Genomic DNA, 19,820 nt, shown 5'->3' on the forward strand with positions numbered 1-19,820 from the left:
ACATATGAATTTGGTGATATGGAGCAGGGGGATAAAACATTTGGATCAAAGGACTAAATTTATTAGCATCAAGTTTTTCAATAGTATTGTTGTCATTTTATTTATGAGACTTTTCCACTTATCATTAATTTCTTTTTTCAAAACCAAACTTTTGGCTTTATTAATTCTCCCTATTTGATATTTGGTGCCTATTTTATATTTCATTTGTATCTTTATTTCTACTTCTTTCTATACTTTTCGATTTATTCTTAAGTCTTACTACTTAAGGTGAACTCAGCATTAATTTCTAGCTTTTAAGGCTCCATTTCCCTCTTAGTACAGATTTCACTGCATTCTACAAGTTTTGACATTTACCATTTTTGTTACAATCAGTATTATTTTTAAAAATCTAATTATTTAAAAAAAAATCTAACTATTTCATCTTTCAGTTCAGTCGCTCAGTCATGTCCAACTCTTTGCGACCCCATGAATTGCAGCACTTCAGGCCTCTCTGTCCATCACCAACTCCCGGAGTCCACCCAAACCCATGTCCATTGAGTTGGTGATGCCATCCAACCACCTCATCCTCTGTTGTCCCCTTCTCCTCCTGCCCTCAATCTTTCCCAGCATCAGGGTCTTTTCCAATGAGTCAGTTCTTGGCATCAGGTGGCCAAAGTATTGGAGTTTCAGCTTCAACATCAGTCCTTCCAATGAACACAAGGACTGATCTCCTTTAGGATGGACTGGTTGGATTTCCTTGCAGTCCAAGGGACTCTCAAGAGTCTTCTCCAACACTGCAGTGCAAAAGCATCAATTTTTCGGCACTCAGCTTTCCTCACAGTCCAACTCTCACATCCAAACATGACCACAGGAAAAACCATAGCCTTGACTAGATGGACCTTTGTTGGCAAAGTAATGTCTCTGCTTTTTAATATGCTATCTAGGTTGGTAATAACTTTCCTTCCAAGGAGTAAGTGTCTTTTAATTTCATGGCTGCAATCACCATCTGCACTGATACTGGAGCCCAAAAACATAAAGTCTGACACTGGTTTCCACTGTTTCCCCATCTATTTGCCATGAAGTGATGGGGCCAGATGCCATGATCTTAGTTTTCTGAATGTTGAGCTTTAAGCCAACTTTTTCACTCTCCTCTTTCACTTTCATCAAGAGGCTCTTTAGTTCTTCTTCACTTTCTGCCATAAGGGTGGTGTCATCTGCATATCTGAGGTTATTGATATTTCTCCTGGCAATCTTGATTCCAGCTTGTGCTTCATCCAGTCCAGCATTTCTCATGATTTACTCTGCATATAAGTTAAATAAGCAGGGTGACAATATACAGCCTTGATGTACTCCTTTTCCTATTTGGAACCAGTCTGTTGTTCCATGTCCAGTTCTAACTGTTGCTTCCTGACCTGCATACAGGTTTCTCAAGAAGCAGGTCAGGTGGTCTGGTATTCCCATCTCCTTCAGAATTTTCCACAGTTTATTGTGATACACACATTTCATCTTTGAGTTATTTAAAAGTGTGGTTTTGAATTCTCAAACCTATGAATTTTTTATCTTTTAAGTACTGACTACTCCTTCTTGATTTTTGATTGCATTGCAATGAGAATTATGATCTTTATGATGGCAGTCCTTTTAAATTTGTTTAGATTTGTTTTATACCCTCGTACATGGTAGTCAACTTCAGTAAATGTACTGCATGTGCTTAGAAAAGTGTCTTATCTGGTAAAAAAGGTTATGAATTATGTTTTTCAAATCTCCCACATCCTTACAATTTTTGTTTGCTCAACCTAACAGTAATTTCGAGAGACTCTTGAAATCTTTTGCTATAGTGGTGGATTTGTCAACTTTTCCTTGAATTTTCATCATTTTTTTGCATTTTCACATTGTTGTATTTTTAAGAGTTGTCCCATAATTTTGATGCAATAAAAAAGTTATTAAGCTTCAGATTATATTGTACCATGACTCTCACTCTTGATGAAAGAGATAAGTGTCCATTTTGGTCACTTAATATTCCTGGGTTGTTTCCAAACATGATTACTATGAAAATTAACCAATATGAGTAGAGTAGTTTCTCAGTATTCATGGGGAATTGTTCCATGGATGCTCAAGTCTCATATAAAATGGTGTGGTATTTGTGTATAACCCAATGCACATCCTCCCTTGTATTCTGAGTGACCTGTAGATTATGTATAATGTCTAATACAATGTAAATGCTAGTAAATAGCTGATGAAAGTGAAAGTGTTAGTCACTTAGCCATGTACAACTCTTTGTGACCCCATGGACTATAGCCTGCCAGGCTCCTCTGTCCATGGAATTCTCCAGGCAAGAATACTGGAGTGGGTAACCAACCATTCCTTTCTCCAGGAGATCTTCCCGACCCAGGGATCCAACCCAGGTCTTTGGCACTGCATGAAGATTCTTTACTGTCTGAGCCACCTGGAGACCAGTAAATTCAAGTTTCACTTTTTGGAATGTTCTGAATTTTTTTTTTTTTTTTTTTTTTTTAGTATTTTCAATCTGATGTTGGTTGAATCCACGGATGTGAAACCTGAAGATCCAGAGGGTCAGCTGTACTCATCAGTGGAGTGCGTACACATTTTTATCCTAGCAAAAAGGTCAGAATGAACTCTAATAGGTGGGTTAGTTTTCTATTTGTGCTATAGCAAATCACCACATACTTAGTGGCTTAAAACAACACAAAATTATTTTCTTAGAGTTCTGGAGGTCAGAAGTCTGAAATAAGTCTAACTCATTTCGAGGTCTGAACAGGGCTGCATTCCTCTCTGGAGGCTCTGGGGAAGAATCCATTTTCTTCCCTTTCCCAACTCCTAGAGTCTGCCTGCATTCCTTGGCTCCCCTCCCCCTTCTAAGTGAGTAACATCAGGCCAACTTTCACATTGCCCTTCTCGGACTTATGCTGCCTCCCATTTTCACTAATGATGATGCTTGTAATTATGTTGGGCTCATGTGGATAGTATTGTCTAATCTCCCTATCTCAAAGTCAGCTGATAACCTTCTTCAATCTGCATTCTAATTCCCCTTTGCCATGTAATCTAACATATTAACATGTCCTGGAATTAGGTCGTGACTATCTTTGAGAAGCCATTATTCTGCCTACCACAGGTGGTGAATGGAGGTGGGAGGGACAGGAAAGGTGGACATCATGCTTAGATTGAATTAGAGTAAGTTAAGATTAGAGAAGGAAAAAAAAAAGATTAGACAAGGTACATAAAATAATACAGCAATCTGCCCAAGTATGATATGGCTTTCATATCTACTTCATGTTTTCTCCTAAAAAATGCAAGTAAACATAGGTAATTATTATTTAATTGGTATTTATATGTTATTAAAACATATTTACTTCAGAAAAAAGTCAACATTTGGTTTATTTTCAGATAATACCCTAAATAATGTCCTCATCTGAGTGGATTTCTATGAATGCCTAACATGGTACTGAGGATACACTACCCAATTTCTAAAGATCATGCTTCTCCTTCACATTCAAACTTGCTTAACAGTAAATGGTCAAAGGACTTAACGTTAACTTCATTTCTGAATAAACTGTCTGGATTTTAACTCAATTTTATTTATTTATATGCTTATTTATTTTCTGCACAACGAACATTTCCTTCCTTCTTTGCGGTTCAGGGTGCTCTCCAAAGTGGCTAAAACTACAATAATAAGACTGCTGAGCGAGGATGGATGCCATAATTAAAGACACAGAAAACAATCATCCTTGCAGCTAAAATTAGAACTTTGGGAGTTTTGGTGTTTTAATTTCTGAGTGGTTTTTTCTTAGGAATTCATTTCATTAACCAAATGTGGTTAAACACGTACTTTGTACCAGAGCTCATGCTAGTCATTTGGGATAAGTAAAGTCATTAATCAATTCAGTAAATATTTATTGAGTGCCTCCTAGGCATCAGGAACTTTTCTGCTTGAGCTCTACAGAGGCGTTACATTTCGGTGTGAGAGACTGACAATAACAAGTAAAATATGTAGATGATAAGTACCATGAGTAAGTACTGTGAATCAAAATAAAGGAAAAAAGGGGGATAGGGGACAGTGGAGACAAGTAGTCAAAGAAGCCTTCTTTAGTAAGGTGACATTTGAGAAGAGATCAAAGGAGGTCAGGAGTGAGCAGTGTGAATAAGACTGAGAAAAAGATTCCAGGAGGAACAGCAAGAGCAGAGTCACAAGAAGCTGGAACCTGCCCAGCATGGTCCAGAGAATCTATGGAGGCCAGTGTGGCTGAAAGAGAGTGAGCTTGAGGAAGAGAAGCAGAAGATGAGGTGAGCCAAGTAAAGGGAGAGGTGGGAAGCAGGTTTTAGGGGGTCTTATACATTGTGAAGATTTGGCTGGGATGGAAAATGAGAAGGATTTGAGCAAGGGAATGACTCAAAATTATTTTCATAAAGTTAGATTAAGTTACTAAAATAAAATCTTCTTGAAATTTTCCATCTGTATTTGGGCTTGCCTCTAGTTTATCTGATGCCACGACCAAGTTCCTCAACCAGCATTAAAGATTTTCTTTCTGTTTGATTACATTTTAAACAGTTAATTTATATTTTATTAGTCCTGGGATGCCAGTACATTACAATGTAAATCAGACTTTCAAAATGGCATTGAAAAACAATTAGCTTGAAAACACATTTATCACCAAGTATTTTAGGATTAAAACTTCTATGTTTATTTAATATACAAATCATTAAGTTAAAAACTAGAGAATAAGTAACCAAAGATTAAAAGAGCACAGAGGTACTGTTTAAGAAATTAAAAATAAGAATAGTAAGCTTAGTTTCATTTGTTTCCTTTTTGGGGGGCTCATAACAGTATTATAAATAAGTTATTTGAGCTTTGTTTTGAAGAATGAAATTTCTCATTGTTTCATGTTATTTGTTTAATGTTTTAACTTTGAAAAATCAAAATTACAGTTAAAGACCATTTTAACACATAAATACTACACTTTTTGCTCCTTATGTTTACATATTGATAGGCAGCAATTTTTAGGACTTTAAAATATCCCTCACACATAACTGTTGGAGATTCATGGCTTGTGATGTGTTCACTTTTTTTAATAGGAAACTGTTTCCACATCATTTTCTCATAATTCTTAAACTAATGATACATGTATTACCAAAATTTTTTGTTTATAAAACTAATTCTGACAAAAAGAATTTTTTCCTTCAATTAAAACTTGAGTTTTAATACAGTAGGCTTAAAACTACAGCCATTAAATATGCCATAGAGGATCTTTGTGAGCTTCTTACTATTGGGATATTTTCTGAAGACACATTCTTTCTGTGGAAAAAATAATTTATACCATTTGAGCACCAACTTCCATCTACTACTATTACATTTTTAAAGGATTATTTGCAGGTTAATGTGTAATAAACATATATTCTCTGTGTGCAGTCTGACCCAGAGGACTGGCTCAACTATCTTTGTGGTGATAACTTCTGTATCTCCTTTGCTAGGCCACTTCCTTTGTAGCTTCAGATCCCATTTCTTCTGGACCTCTTTAACTAGTTACCCTGTAGACACTTCAAATTAAATCTGAGAAACTCACTTTGGTCTTAAAGATAAAACCAAATCCCATAAAGATAACACTAAATCAATAAACCTTCTCCTTCTTTATTTTTTATTTCATTAGCTGCAAAGCCTAAAATCACCTAAGAAACCTAAATGCTACTCTCAAAGACTCCAGTCTCCAACTCATTTAATCAGCCACTGAATTCTATAAAATTACTTCTAAATTTCTCTCAGATGCAGCTTCTTTACAGTGTGATGTAATAGAAAGATTAAGGGCTTTGGAATCAACCAGACCTAGGTTCAAGTATATTCTACTTGAAAGATAAATCACTTAACTTCAGATAGTTTTTTCCCATTCACAACTATTATATTGTAAAGCTTAAAACGGATAATATATCTATCACAGTGTCTGCCACATTATGTTTAGTAAGCCTTCATTGCCATTCCCTGTTACTCATTCTCTGTCCCATTCCCTTGTTTCCCATTTCTTTAGTTTAGGCCATTATCATTTATTGTTTAGAAGTTTGCAGTAGTCAAATGGATTCTATTTTCCATGCTATAGTCAAAAGGAACTTCCTTAAAGTCAAGTGTTCATTTGCTTCTTTGCCTAAAATTCTTTTTTGGCTCCCTGTGGCCTATACAAGGTTCAGTCCTCTTAGTATAACATCCACTTGTATTCAGCCTACCACTTGCCACTCTGTAGATTTATTCTTAAAAATTACTTGCTGGTCCCTGGCATGGGATTGCCCATTTGCTCCTTTTATGTCTTTATCTTGTCTTCTTTGTTCTTTTGCTTAGAATTCCTTTGTTGGTCTCACAGGTGAATCCTTATTCTTAAGTCTCAGTTCCCTCCTCTGGGAAACTTTCCTAAATCTGTCTAGACAGTAAGGCACTCCCCGCCAGGTGAACAAATTATTTATTGATTGCTTAACAGGTATGTCCCAGGCAGTATAGTATATACTGAAAATGGAGCTGTGAAGAAGACAGGGTTTCCTGCCCTCATAAAGCATCTAGAGATAGACACTAACATTTAGACAATTATTTAGTTACAATTTTGTTGAATGTTAAAAAAAATAGTGTTACGGGAATGTATAACCCCATCCAGAGAGTGTGGATGAAGAAAAGATACTGAAAGATTTGATGGATGGTCCCATTGTACCTTTTATAATTCGTTCTTAAAGTACTTAAACAATTGCATTTGAACTGCTTTAAATATATGATTTTTAACTATCTGTTAAGTTATAGGAGACCATGATTATTAAAACATCTTTTTGGCTATCACAAATACAAGATTCTGATTCTGACATCCATGACTTAAATCAATGTACATCAGGCACTCAGTATATAATCTTTTATCCCTAGCAATAACCCAGCCATTATTATCTCCTTTTTACAGATAAAGAAGTTTACCATTCAAAATTGATGCTGAAAACTCAGATTCTCTGTATGCAGGTGCTGAAATCAATTTTCCTAATGGAAAAAATCCCCAAACAAGATTCCCAAAATGGACCAGAGATTCCCTAATGGACCAGGTTGAGTGACCTCAGCATGCACACTGGGGGACTTACCAAAATGCTGGCAGAGGTGATGCGATGTCCTGAAGGCTACCTTTTGCTTCCCCAAAATAATTCCTCAGAGTGGGAAGTCCAGTGCAGTCCAGGCAAGAGGAAGAGAAGAGCATCTCAAAGCAAAAAGGGCCTCAGATACACCATGGAATATTACTCAGCTGTTAAAAAGAATTCATTTGAATCAGTTCTAATGAGATGGATGAAACTGGAGCCCATTATACAGAGTGAAGTAAGCCAGAAAGATAAAGAACATTACAGCATACTAACACATATATATGGAATTTAGAAAGATGGTAATGATAACCCTATATGCAAAACAGAGAAAGAGACACAGATGTACAGAACAGACTTTTGGACTCTGTGGGAGAAGGCAAGGGTGGGATGTTTCAAAAGAACAGCATGTATATTATCTAGGGTGAAACAGATCACCAGCCCAGGTGGGATGCATGAGACAAGTGCTTGGGCCTGGTGCACTGGGAAGACCCAGAGGAATCGGGTGGAGAGGGAGGTGGGAGGGGGGATCGGGATGGGGAATACATGTAACTCCATGGCTGATTCATGTCAATGTATGACAAAACCCACTGAAATGTTGTGAAGTAATTAGCCTCCAACTAATAAAAATAAATGAAAAAAAAAAAAAGGGCCTCAGCAGCTGATATGGCAGTCCCTCTTCCACTGTCTATTCCCACCTCAGAATTCCAGCTGCGATGACAGGGTATGACTAAGGTTTTGCCTTTCAAGGCAAGGGTTCCAGGAAATCTGGTCTCTCAAGGAACTCTCCAATCCTCCACTCTCTCAAAGAAGACTGGTGTGGAGAAAACCTCGCCATGTCTATCAAGCCAATGGACCCACTACACCCCACCCCACCCCACTAACCTGGGACTGTCCCAAAGTTGAGCCCCATGTTGGACACCAAAATTGATGCTTAAAGCTCATCTTCTCTGTTCACCAGTGTAATCAAATCTCAGAGACAGAGTTTTGGGTGAAGTAGGAAAGGATAGCTTTATTACTTTGTCAGGCAAAGTGGCAGGTGGGGGCGGGACAGTGGACTAATGCCTTAAAACTACCGTGTCCCAACTTGGGGAAGATAGTGACAAGTTTTATTGTAATTGTTCAAAGAGAGTGTGAGTAGCTTGCGGACGTTCTTCTGATGGGTTGATAGTGAGGTTAAGTAGGCACCAACATCATCAACCTTCAGGTTCAACTGGTCTGGGGTCAGAAAGCTTACGGGCAGTCTACTATCATTAACCGTTTACTTCTCCCAGCGGGAGTGGGTTCAGTATCTGCAAAATGCCTAAAATGTTGTGCAAGTCCTTTGATGGGGAAACAGGACCCGGTCCCAAGGCTGCTCTTGACTTTCTCCCTGGGGTCACATCACCTACGTTGGCTAAGCAACAACCACTTGAATGTGCCCACTGGAATTCAGTCATGGAAGCTGAATGAAGGCTATTTCCTGTTATCAAGGAAATGGGGGACACACAAATGCTTTTTGCATAGAAGGCCCATAGGACCTGACTGGGCAGCAGTATGAATGGTTCAACTACTCTTCCAGGGTCTCTCTGAGCCAATGGCCACAATCCAGCAGCTTTCGGACCCCAAACCCTCTTTTTACCACACATTCCTGTCTGCTTCTATACCTGTTTATTTTCACAATCTTTTAGCGTCTGGTTTCTAGTAAGTGTTCCACAAACAGCATAATGCTAAAAGGAGTGTTACTTTTCACTCTTGTTGCCTTCAGCAACTCACACCAGAACTTCCTCACGTTGAGGGGGAGAGACATTACCAGATGTGCTCGCTTTCAGGCTTGGCACTAAGGCTACTAATTCCAAATTGTTTGTTCAATGCCATCAGTTTCTCTCTTTATTTTTTTGCATTGGAGGCCAATTTCCCATTCCCTCCTGAAGTAAAAAAAAAAAAAAAACCACCCACTTTTTGAGAATATTGGTCAATTGAGCCCACCTTCCTCAGCTGCCTGTGTGGAAAGGGGCCTCCGCTCCACAACCTCCTTCCCCTCATGGGTGGGGCTACACGACAAACTTATTCATCACTTGGGGTTTCTAAACTTGGCGCCTCTAGGCTGGAAAACTGAAGCCACGGGTTCTCTGCTTACTGGGAGCCTGCGGGGACCTCCTCAGCTCCGTTCAGTACACTGCCTCCGTTCGTTCTATTGACGTCTAGGTGGCAAAGACCACAGGCCTAGTTGCCCACAACAAGAAAACAGGAGTGGAACAACCGTCGGTGGCGCCAAAGCCCTGCAGCCTCGGGCCTTGAAAGATTAGGGAGGGGCCGACGCTCCTCTTGCGCGCTGACGTCACGCCGACGCTCGGCCACGCCGGCTCCTCCCAGAAGCCCGCGAGTCCGGTTTCCGGCGGGAGCGTGGAGACTCTGGTGTAGGTTACGCTACGCTTTTGGACCCGGCGCTGGCCACGGGCTTCTCTGTCCTCTGGTAGCTGCCAGAATGCCTCACCCGGAAAATGTGGTGCTTTGTCGCGAGTCCCAAGTGTCCACCTTGCAGTCCCTGTTTGGAGAGGTATTGTGGTCCAGCTGTCTTTTCTCTTCTAAATCCCGGAGGCAAAGAATTACATGGTCTTGCGACAGTTTCCAATTTTTAAATTTTAGTTTGAATTGAGGGGCCGTAGACTGTGTTTGAGTTGAGATAGGGGATGTCCCACTCCTCACCCAAAGTAACTTCTGAGGAGTTTCTTGAATTGTACTGGCCCGCTAACTAGGGCTCGTTGGCCCAGGCATGTTTTTTTACACACGCCAGTTTTGAGAGAGTGTTAATACAGAGTAGCAACTCAAAGTTGCTTCTTACCCCAGTTGTATAGGATTTTATCCAACAGGTGTGTTTGCACAGTGTTACTTATTCAAATCTGAATCCCCCCCCGTTTCAGTGAGGTAGTTGCTCTAAGTCCTGTGTGGATGGGTGATTGCTGGGAAGGCCAGTGAGGTCCATCGTAGTGCATCTGGTTTAACACTTTAACGGCTGTTCCAGCGTTATTAAAGCACAGAAGAGGTGTAGTCTTGGCTTCTTGACTAGCAGTTCGGGTGATGGCTAAGAGAAGAGGTTAAGTTTCCTGTGGATGAAAACCACTAGGGAGTCCTTTCCGTAGGAGCTTGCATTCATTAATTCAATACTTAAATCTACTTTTTTATTATATTCTGGTGGCTTTTAATGAGCCTTTGCTTCAAATTCATGAATGAGACTTGGAATTAATCAGATTCGGATCTCATCTGAAGGAGAGTAAATGAGAATTTAGTCATACTCATGTTATCCCCCCACACCTCAGGTGTTTCTTGAGTACTGCTTTCATCCAGCTAGCCGGATGGCAGCCTAGGGTGGCCTGTGAAGTGTTAGTGGAAAAGTACCAGCCTCCTAAAGGGGCGCATTAGTTAGGGAAGATGTCAATGACTTCACCCTCAGTCAATATTCTGGTTATAATGCTTTTAATCATAGTTGCCCATAATATCACTGAAACATTTTCTTGGTTATACCTCATGCATTCATTCCCTGGAGTTAACTGACCCAGATCTCTCCAAACAGAAGTGGTGCTCCTGAAAATGAATGTTGTCAAATAGAGATGAGTAGTATCAATTTGGTATAGATCAGAGAAACAAATCATGTTTAGCAGTTTTAATAGCACGCAGTTTTAATAGCACTTTTCTGTAAGGCACGGTACATGTGGGAGATGCAAAGATTTGTAAAAAAAAAAAAAAAAAACAAAAAACTGGTTCATATTTCCAAGCAGACTCATTTATGTATTCAGGAAATTGTTACTGAGCATATTCTCTGTTCCAGGCACAGTGCCACATCCAGAATTATTAGTTTATGTTAGATATATGAAGGTGAAAAGTTAAATAACAGTGCAAGAGTTCAATTCTGGGTAACACTAGAAAAGATGATGTAAGGTGGAGTATTATTAAACACCTTTTGGATGCAGACAAGTATGGCAGGATTCCAAAAAAAGAGGATTTCAGGGTAGCTTGAAAAAGTGTCCTAATGAATATCTTGAGCTTCTCTTCAAGGTGAAATATAGTATTTGGATAGCAGAGATGCTCAGCAAGCTTGCATTTAGTTCTTGAGACAGAATTTTTGAGCTAGTTAATTTGCAAGATGCTTATGTATGAACTTAAGAAAAGAATCCATGTATTAGAACATCCATTTTTAGTTTTGGGGCTGCTATTGCCATAGGCATTTGCCATTAATATTTTCCTGTATAAACTGAGTTCCTCATTTGTCCTGCAAAAAGGAAAGTTGTAACTTGGTGGCTAGAATGTAATAAATGTCTGTGACTACAGTTGACCTTTGAACAATGTGGAAATTAGGGGTGTTGACCCCCTGTGTAGTGTAAAATCAGTGTGTAACTTTTGACTCCCCCAAAACTTAGCTACTAATAGTCTTACTGATAAACAGTCAACTAACACATATTTTGTGTGTCATATGTATAATATTTGGTACTCATTTACAATAAAGTAAGCTTTAGAAAAGGAAATCTTATTAAGAAAATCATAATAAAGAGAAATGCATTCACAGTACTAAACTGAGTTTATCAATGCCATGAGTTTACGTTGGCTACAAGATGAATTGTCTGTCAGTATGTACATCAGTATTGTCTTAATAATGCAAAGCATTGGGCATTTTATACATATTAGAAGGAAGAAGGGTGGAGAAAAGGAAAAGAGGGAGAGGGAGAGAAGGAAGGGAGAGGCTGGGAAACACAGACATACTGTATGGTACTGTAATCCTTTGAAAGCCAAGTTATAAAACAAAACTAATGCATTATTAATTTTATATTAAATATCCCTCACCATATGACTTTGTAAGGCTATACTATTATCTATATATATTTTATGCTTCATGACATACCTAATTTTTTCTTAATTTTTTCTATATTTTTAGGCTATGTGGTTCTTCTGTGAGTTTTTTCAAATTAATGCAAATCTCCAGAATTTCTTCCAGTATATTTATTGAAAAAAATCCATGTATAGATGAACTCAGGAAGTTCAAAACCTTTGTTGTTCAAGGGTTAACTGTACTGTTGTAGTGGTAGATGGTAATCACAGAGACTCTCCTTTTTCATGGAAATTGAGTTGTCACCCAATTTTCTTGTAATTATTTTTTAAGTGTATGTCAATTCCTTCAAAGCATATATTGTTCTGATTTTTTTTACTCTTTAGTGCATCATGGTTTTCAGTGTTTAGTTGTTGTCTAATAAATGTTCATTGAATGAATGAAGCATATCTGTAATATTGACCAGACCATAGAGAGATGTTTGACACTTTTTACTTTTCTCTAGGCTGCTAACTCATAATGTACTGCAGGAGAATCTTGGGAATAGATGTTTTGAAATGTATGCTGTGTAGATTTGATTGTTGAAAATGATGATGATGATATGTATACATATAGGGGTAAATGTAGTATACATAATTCAGAAGTATTCTGTAAGTTTTCCTTAGAAGAGAGGATTCTTGAAATTCTAACCCTGTGATTCTGTATGCTTAGTTTCAGAGCTTTAAAGTGTACAGTGAAGTTGCAGCCTGTGAACTTAAATTCTATAAAAAAGAGTTAAGAAGTATAATCAGAATTATTCTTTAAAAAATCTGTTAAATCTCCCATAAATTTGAAAATACAAGCATATATATATATATATGTAATAATAAAAGATTAAGTGTATGTGTGTATATATATATATGTGTATATATATACACACACAGTAATATGTCATGTATAATACATAGGCCAAATATGATTTTTCCAGTAATTTTGAGAAAGAGTAGAGTTGAATTTAAGGTAAGTTTAAAGTGTAATGTTGAATTCACTAAATGCTCACTGTAGAAATAATTTGGATTAAATAATTTACTTTATCATGTAAAACTTTTTCACAAGTTAATAAATGTTTATTTTATGTTTTGTGTGTGCAGATTGATATTTACCTTTTTTCCCCTAGAGACATCATTTCAGCTTTCCATCTATTTTTATTTATGGCCATACTGCCAGTGGAAAGACCTATGTAACACAAACTTTGTTGAGAAGTTTAGAGGTAAGACTACCCAAGCTCAGTGTTAATTGATTTTTATTCGTAGACTCCTAGAAATGGAAGGGATCTGGGAGATGTTTAGTTTAAACTTATGTTTGTCTAAATTTATTTTTTACTCTTTTCTTTATCCTCACTAAATTGTAATAAATTGAATAGTAAATTGAATAGTAAACATGTTCTGTGGATTCTGTATCATTAATATCTTGACTCTGTGTAGCTTTAATCATAGCCATTGCTGCTGAGTTTATTTATCGTGTTTATTTCATTTATTTCCACAACAGTTTTCTAAGTGGTCTGTTCTTCACCCTGTAGCTAATCCATGAAAATATTAAATAAGATCTTCAGCAAAATGTTCAGGTGTTTTTCTTGGTATATAAGACCCTTTGTGAGCAGAATTCAGTTTATCTTTGGTAATGTAATGCCTGAGAATTTGAGATAGAATCTAGCAGACTTATGTTCCTCTTGTAGGTTCCTCTTCTAGGTGCTCTCCCCATCTGAAAAGTAGGGCTAATAGTGACAATATTTGGAATTTTTTTGAGAATTTAGTGAGTTAATATATGAAAAGTTCCTACCACAATACTTAGTGTATAGTAAACACTCAGTAAAGGTTAGATGCTATTATTCGTGATTATTGCCACACCTCATTTCGTATCCTAAGCCAGGGATGGGCAAACTTTCTCTTTAATGGCCAATTAGTGAATATTTTAGGCTTGTGGGCCAGGTACTTTCTATTACAACCTCTCAACTCCTCCTTAGTAAGAAAGCGGCCGTGGACAGTATCTATCTGAATGGACATAGCTGTGTTCTCATACAGCTTTATATAGCAAAAGGCTGTTTGCTACTCCTGGTCCCAACTTTAGCTCACAGTATGTGTTTTGTGTGGCATACTGAAGTATTGACAGTTCTTTCTGTTTCTTACTTTGAACCCTGGGCATACATACACTGCTCCCTTTGCTTGGAATCGCTTTCTTATACTCATTCTCTCTACCTCTCCTAACCTTGAGTACTCAAGGTCCTGGCTCAGGCATTTGTGTTTGTAACTCCCTGTAGGAAGTGTCCAAAAATAACGTATTTTGAATAAAAGCATGAAAATTGAATACGGAAGTTCTATATTTAAGGTCTATTTCATTTTTTAATGTATCATGATTTTTGCTGCTAGTTAATCATTGTAATAAACGATGATTATCACGACTTCTCGTACAACTTCACAGACATTTAGGATATGTTGCCATTAAAGGCCATAGATAGCACACAGATAGCAGTTAAGCAAGACAGTTACTCATAACAGAGACATCATGGACTCTAGTTCATAAAGGAGTGGGGGTAAAGGATGTCAGAAAATGCTGTTGAAATTGTGCCTAAGTAAATATATTGTAGCCTTACTTACATGGTTCCTCTGGAAAAGAAAAGCTTTATTGGGTGAGATTTATAGAGCGTCACTAAAACTGGTTATGTTGTTTAATCACTAAGTCATGTCTGACTCTTTTGGGACCCCATGGACTATAACCCACCAGGCTCCTCTCTCCATGGAATTTTCCAGGCAAGAATACTGGAGTGGGTTGCTATTTCCTTAGTCAGGGGATCTTTTCAACCCAGGGATTGAACCTGCATCTCCTGCATTGTCAGGTGGATTCTTTACCACTGAGTCACCAGGGGAAACCAAAAATAGTTAACAGGTGCCATGCCTCTGAGTGATCAGTACTGTTTTGTGATTTCATTTTGAGAACAGACTATATTTGTTAGTCTTTTGTTTCTACATTGCTTCTGGAGTTACTTCCATTTGGTAGTTCTTTAAATGAAGAGTTCATTCTCAGTCCTCACAGGTGGATTACTGTGGTTTCTAACTCTTAATTTTAATTAGCATTTTTTTTAACCTAGGTGTGTCCATCATTAAAAATATTATCTTAAAATTATAAATAAGAAATTCTTACTAAGAATTTTAACATTCACATGTCCTTGGGGTTCTTTTTATGAATTCTTTAGAAGAAATTACAAGTTTGCTTTGAATCCCTGTTGGAAACAAATGAAAACCCAAATAATTGAAGTAAGTTTAATAGAGGGATTGTTTTACAAAGGTTGAAGAAATGTTAAGGGAACCAGTAAGGGATGGTGATGTGCTGATAGCCTTTAGCTCCCTCAGATTTAAATGGACCATCAGAAGGAACTGTAAAGGCCCCAGCAAGAGGTGTAATCCGTGACAAGGGGCTGCCCAACTCGAGCCTTTAGGAGAAGATGGAGCCACTGTCAAGCTCTGGGCCACTGAGGGGTGGGAGAGGGAGTCAAGGGAATACTCAGTTTTTTTCTCTCACCATTTTTTTCTCTTTGTAAAGTCTCCTGGTTCTTCCGTTTGACTGAATCCACTAGATCCAGAAAAACAAGAGTCTGAGCAATGCAGTCTGTAGTGGTCAACCTCATGGGGCACAGAGCGGTTTGGAGAATGGTGGGGTATAGATTTAGAAGGGCAAATGGGCGATATCCAGCAAAGCCATTATTGTGTTTGTATGTTTTCTATTTACACTTTTTGTTTTTGTTTTCAGCTTCCACATGTCTTTGTGAATTGTGTTGAGTGCTTTACTTTGAGACTGCTTTTGGAACAAATTTTAAACAAATTGAATCATCTTGCTTCTTCAGAGGGTGAATGTTCTGCTCACATAACCTGTGAAACATTTAATGACTTTGTTCGCTTATTTAAACAAAAAATAACTGAAGCTGAAAATCTCAAGGATCAGACTGTATATATTGTAAGTAATTTAATTTCAGTATATCATATCTTACTTGAAAACAGATCTATTATATCAGTTTCCATATTTTTTTTGAGATCCGTTATGTACAGTGCATTGTACAAGGTGCTTATGTGATATAAAAAATGTTTGATATATTTCTTTTTTTAAACTGAGGTATAGTTTTTCAGTTGAGGTATGTATAGTTGATGTGCAATACAATACGTTTCAGATGTACAGTGTAGTATACTTGAAACATTGATTCATAATTTTTAAAGGTTATACTCCATTTATAGTTATTATAAAACATTCACCATATGCTCTGTGCTGTACAATGTATCCTTGTAGCTTATTTATTTTATATGTAGTAGTCTGTACTTCTTAATCCCCTATCCTTATGTTGCCCCTTCTCATTCCCTGTGCCCACTGGTAACCACTGGTTTGTTTTCTGTGAGTCTGTAGATATAGTTCTTATCCAAAGAGAGCTTCAGTTTAGTACAAGAGTTATGATGTACTCATATGACTACATGTAGAATGTGATTAGTGATAACATTGATAGGCAAAACACTGATCCAGGTACATCTGGTACAGCCTCATAAGGTGGTAACATCTGAGATAGAGCTAATAATATGATTAGGGTGTTATTAGGAAGAAAATGAAGAAGAGAAATTTCAGATGGAGGGAATTAGGCAAAGGCATGCAGATGGGAATGGAGGCTAGGGAATAGTAAATACTCTGGTCTTTGTGGGTTATAAAATATGAAGGAAGACAAAGAATACTGGAAAAGTGGGAGGGGGTAGATCGTGGAGTGTCTTGAAAACTATATTAATGTGCCTTATTTCATTTCCTAGACAGTGAGAGGAAGATGTAGAGCAACAAGCATGCTTTAGGAAAATTGCTCTGAAGGCATGTTGAATAGATAGATTGGAGGGAATTGAAAGACATAGGCTAGATGGTTTTGAGGCTCTTGTAACTGTTTTCATTAGAGGCAGTTTGGGCCTGGATTAGAGTTGGGGTAGAAAATGCAGAAAAGAATAAATGTAAGAGACAGCAAAGGTCAAATTTGTCAATTGTGTATGTGGTAGGTCTGGGAAAGATGAACCATTTGATTTTAGATTGACTTGGTTTAACTTGTTACCATCAATTTGAAAATAATTAGTAGACAACTGAAAGTATATAATGTGCTTTATGTTAGTGAATTTTTTATAATACTTTAATCTTATTTTTAAAATGATTATCTCTGGAATTGAAATTAAATTTTAATATAATACCATCTTATAACAGCCAAGTTATAAACTCACTGAAAGGACTAAGTTTTATGCATTCTTGCATCTTCTTAAATGTATAAAGCAGTTGCTTCCACTTTTTAATTTTGTTCATTTATTTATGCAAATATGCCAGGCACTGTTTTAGATACTGGAGATAGAACAGGGACAGAAGAGTCTCTGCCTACTTGGGGCTTATAATCTAATTGAAAAAGGTAGATAATAAGCAAGCTAATACTCTAATGTGGTACATTAGAGTAAGGCAGAATCAGCTGGGCAGGGGAACATAGTAATTTTCTAAGTGAGGATGGCAGAGAAGATCTCACTGAGATAATGATAACAGAGCTGAAACTGGATGGAAGTAAGGGGCAAGCCATGAAAATATCTAAAAAAAAAAAGAGTATTCCAAGCAAAGAGATTGGAGTATCAAGGAGGCCATTTTGGCTGGAATAGTTTTAGTAAGAGGGGTAAGGGGTAATGCTGAGAAAGAGTACAAGATAGAAGCATGCAGACTAGTGTTGTGGGTTGATTGGTTTCCTCCAAAAAGTTGTTGAAGTTTCCTCCAAAAAAGTATGTTGATGTTCTAGCCCCTAGAACCTCAAAATATGACGGTATTTGTAAATGCGATCACTGTGGTTCTAATTAAGTTGAGGTCATACTAGAGTAGACTGGGCCCCTCATCCAATATGACTGATGTCCTAATGAAAAGAAATGTAGATGCAGACATGCACGTAGGGAGAATGCCACATAAAGATTGGAGGTATGTTGCCACAAGGCCAGGAATTCTCAGGAGCTGGAAGAGAGACCTGATGCAGTTCCTTCTCTAGTACCTTCACAGAAAGCATGGCCCTGCTTGATCTGATACTTAGAGCAACTTGATCTGATACTTATAGCCTCCACAAAACTGTGAGATAGTAAGTTTCTCTTAAGCCACCCTGTTTGTGGTATTTTGTTATGGTAGCCCTAGGAAACTAATACAACTAGTTATGAAGTTTTCGTGATCCTGAAGGAATGGCGTTGTCATGATATGAGTGAAGAAAACTACAGCAGGTGGGGTCTTTCTGGGGGAAAAAGTTCTGAGGAATTTGGTTCTGGGCATGTAAAGTCCCAAGTGGAGATGTTGAGTTGGCACTTGGACACTTGGCGTCTGAGGTCAAGAGAGGTCCAACATGGAAATACCATTTTGGATTTCTGAGCGTATACTTAAAGCTGCAAGATAGAATTAGGTCACCAGTAGAGTGAGTGAGTTAGAAAAGAGTTGGTCCAGTGACTGAGTACTGTGGTGCTCCAGTGTTGAGGTAGTGAAGAAATTAGGAGACAGAAGATATCATTGATGTACAAATAAAACTTAGATAGTGAATAGTCTTGGGAATCTCTAGGCTTCCCCTTCCCTTGACCTTTGACTCGAAAAAGTAGGCTTTTGTTGGAGTGCTTCTGGTTTGTTCTCCTTGGCCTTTCTGTGTCATAGGCTTCTTCAGCTCCACATGTGAGGCAAGAAAATAACTTAGACAATTCACCCTCCGAAGTGAGGTGTCATTCTTCTGGTCCTGAGGTCCCTAGCTAGTTTTCCTTTCCACCTTTCAGAGCCTTATTTGTTTTGTATGTAATACTCAAGATTCTTAGTTTTACTTAGGAGGAATAGGAAAAAGTACATCTGCTCCATCTTTAGAGTAAGTACATAGTGAAGAATTAACAGCTGCTAGGATAGTTTGGCACCATTACCTTGATTTATGCTAAGGCTACTTAAGTTTAACCCACATTTGCTTCTTTTACCATTAGTGCACATATCACCGTGGTAGAAGAAGGCATATAAAATTTTAGGATTATTATGAAAATAGTTTTGACCTCACCCAACTCCTGATAGAGGATCAGAAACAGCACATCTCCTGCCCTCACCTTACAAGGGCCTACAGATCACACTTCAAAAGCCAGTGATACAAAATATAAGTTGATCTTTCACTGGGTAGGATAGGCGACAAGATCATTGGAGGAGAGAGGGATTTAAGGAAATAAAGAATCTACCATATCAGAAGGAGGTCATTTATGTGGATTTTGAAATATGCAAAAAATATAGGAGTTAACGTTAGAAACGTGATAGAAACTGACATTTAAAGGGCAAGGAGGAAAGACCCCAGTGTTGGATGACTCCAACAAGCAGAGCTTCAAACTCTCTTCAGGGAGGGGGAGGGGTCAATGTTCTGTGAAGAGCCATGAGGAATCAGTAGGACCCAACTCATGTTCAGGCCTCATGGATCAGTGTAGGCATCAATGTTGTTTGTTAGATGACTAAACATTAAAGGTGAAAAAGGTTATGGGTGGTTAGCATAGAACATTTAGAGTAATTTTGTAGAATATGCAGTTACTTAATATATGAATTGGTAAGCTTCAGCACTTAGGAAATAATGCAGAAAGATGTCTGAGAATGTTTTCTAGTCAGTAAACAAGCTTACAAATCAAGTCTATTAGATTGCTTTCATGTCAGTTATTTTTTAAAATGTTTGAATTTGAATTAAAATTTTAACTTCTTTGAAGATTAGTTATTTGATAATTGCTTTTGAAGAAGTATCATTTATTAAAATACTATAAAACCATTAATTACAGTGGGTTAATTATATTAAGTCAGAAGATTGAACTAATACTGCTTCAGCTTTGTGTTTTGAATTAAAATGGGCATACAAATGGACCAATTTATTTGAGTTAATCTATGTCCT

General features: G+C 37.7%; 1 protein-coding gene across 3 annotated transcripts in view; it reads left to right on the forward strand.

The window, feature by feature from the left end:
- The first annotated feature begins 9,416 nt into the window (after window positions 1-9,416).
- The window catches only part of ORC5 (origin recognition complex subunit 5), a 71,217-nt gene continuing 60,813 nt past the window's right edge, over window positions 9,417-19,820 (forward strand). For 2 of the 3 annotated variants that reach the window (XM_020906663.2, XM_070469590.1), the window contains exons 1-3: window positions 9,418-9,616; window positions 13,035-13,127; window positions 15,662-15,865. In XM_020906663.2, coding sequence (XP_020762322.1) covers window positions 9,545-9,616; window positions 13,035-13,127; window positions 15,662-15,865 — 369 coding nt within the window. In that variant the 5' untranslated portion in view covers window positions 9,418-9,544. Of the gene's footprint in view, window positions 9,617-13,034; window positions 13,128-15,661; window positions 15,866-19,820 lie in introns of all 3 variants that reach the window. The other variant, XM_070469600.1, reaches the window with a different exon arrangement.

Source organism: Odocoileus virginianus, chromosome 1, assembly GCF_023699985.2.
Source record: "Odocoileus virginianus isolate 20LAN1187 ecotype Illinois chromosome 1, Ovbor_1.2, whole genome shotgun sequence".
In the NCBI taxonomy this organism is placed as follows: Eukaryota; Metazoa; Chordata; class Mammalia; order Artiodactyla; family Cervidae; genus Odocoileus; species Odocoileus virginianus.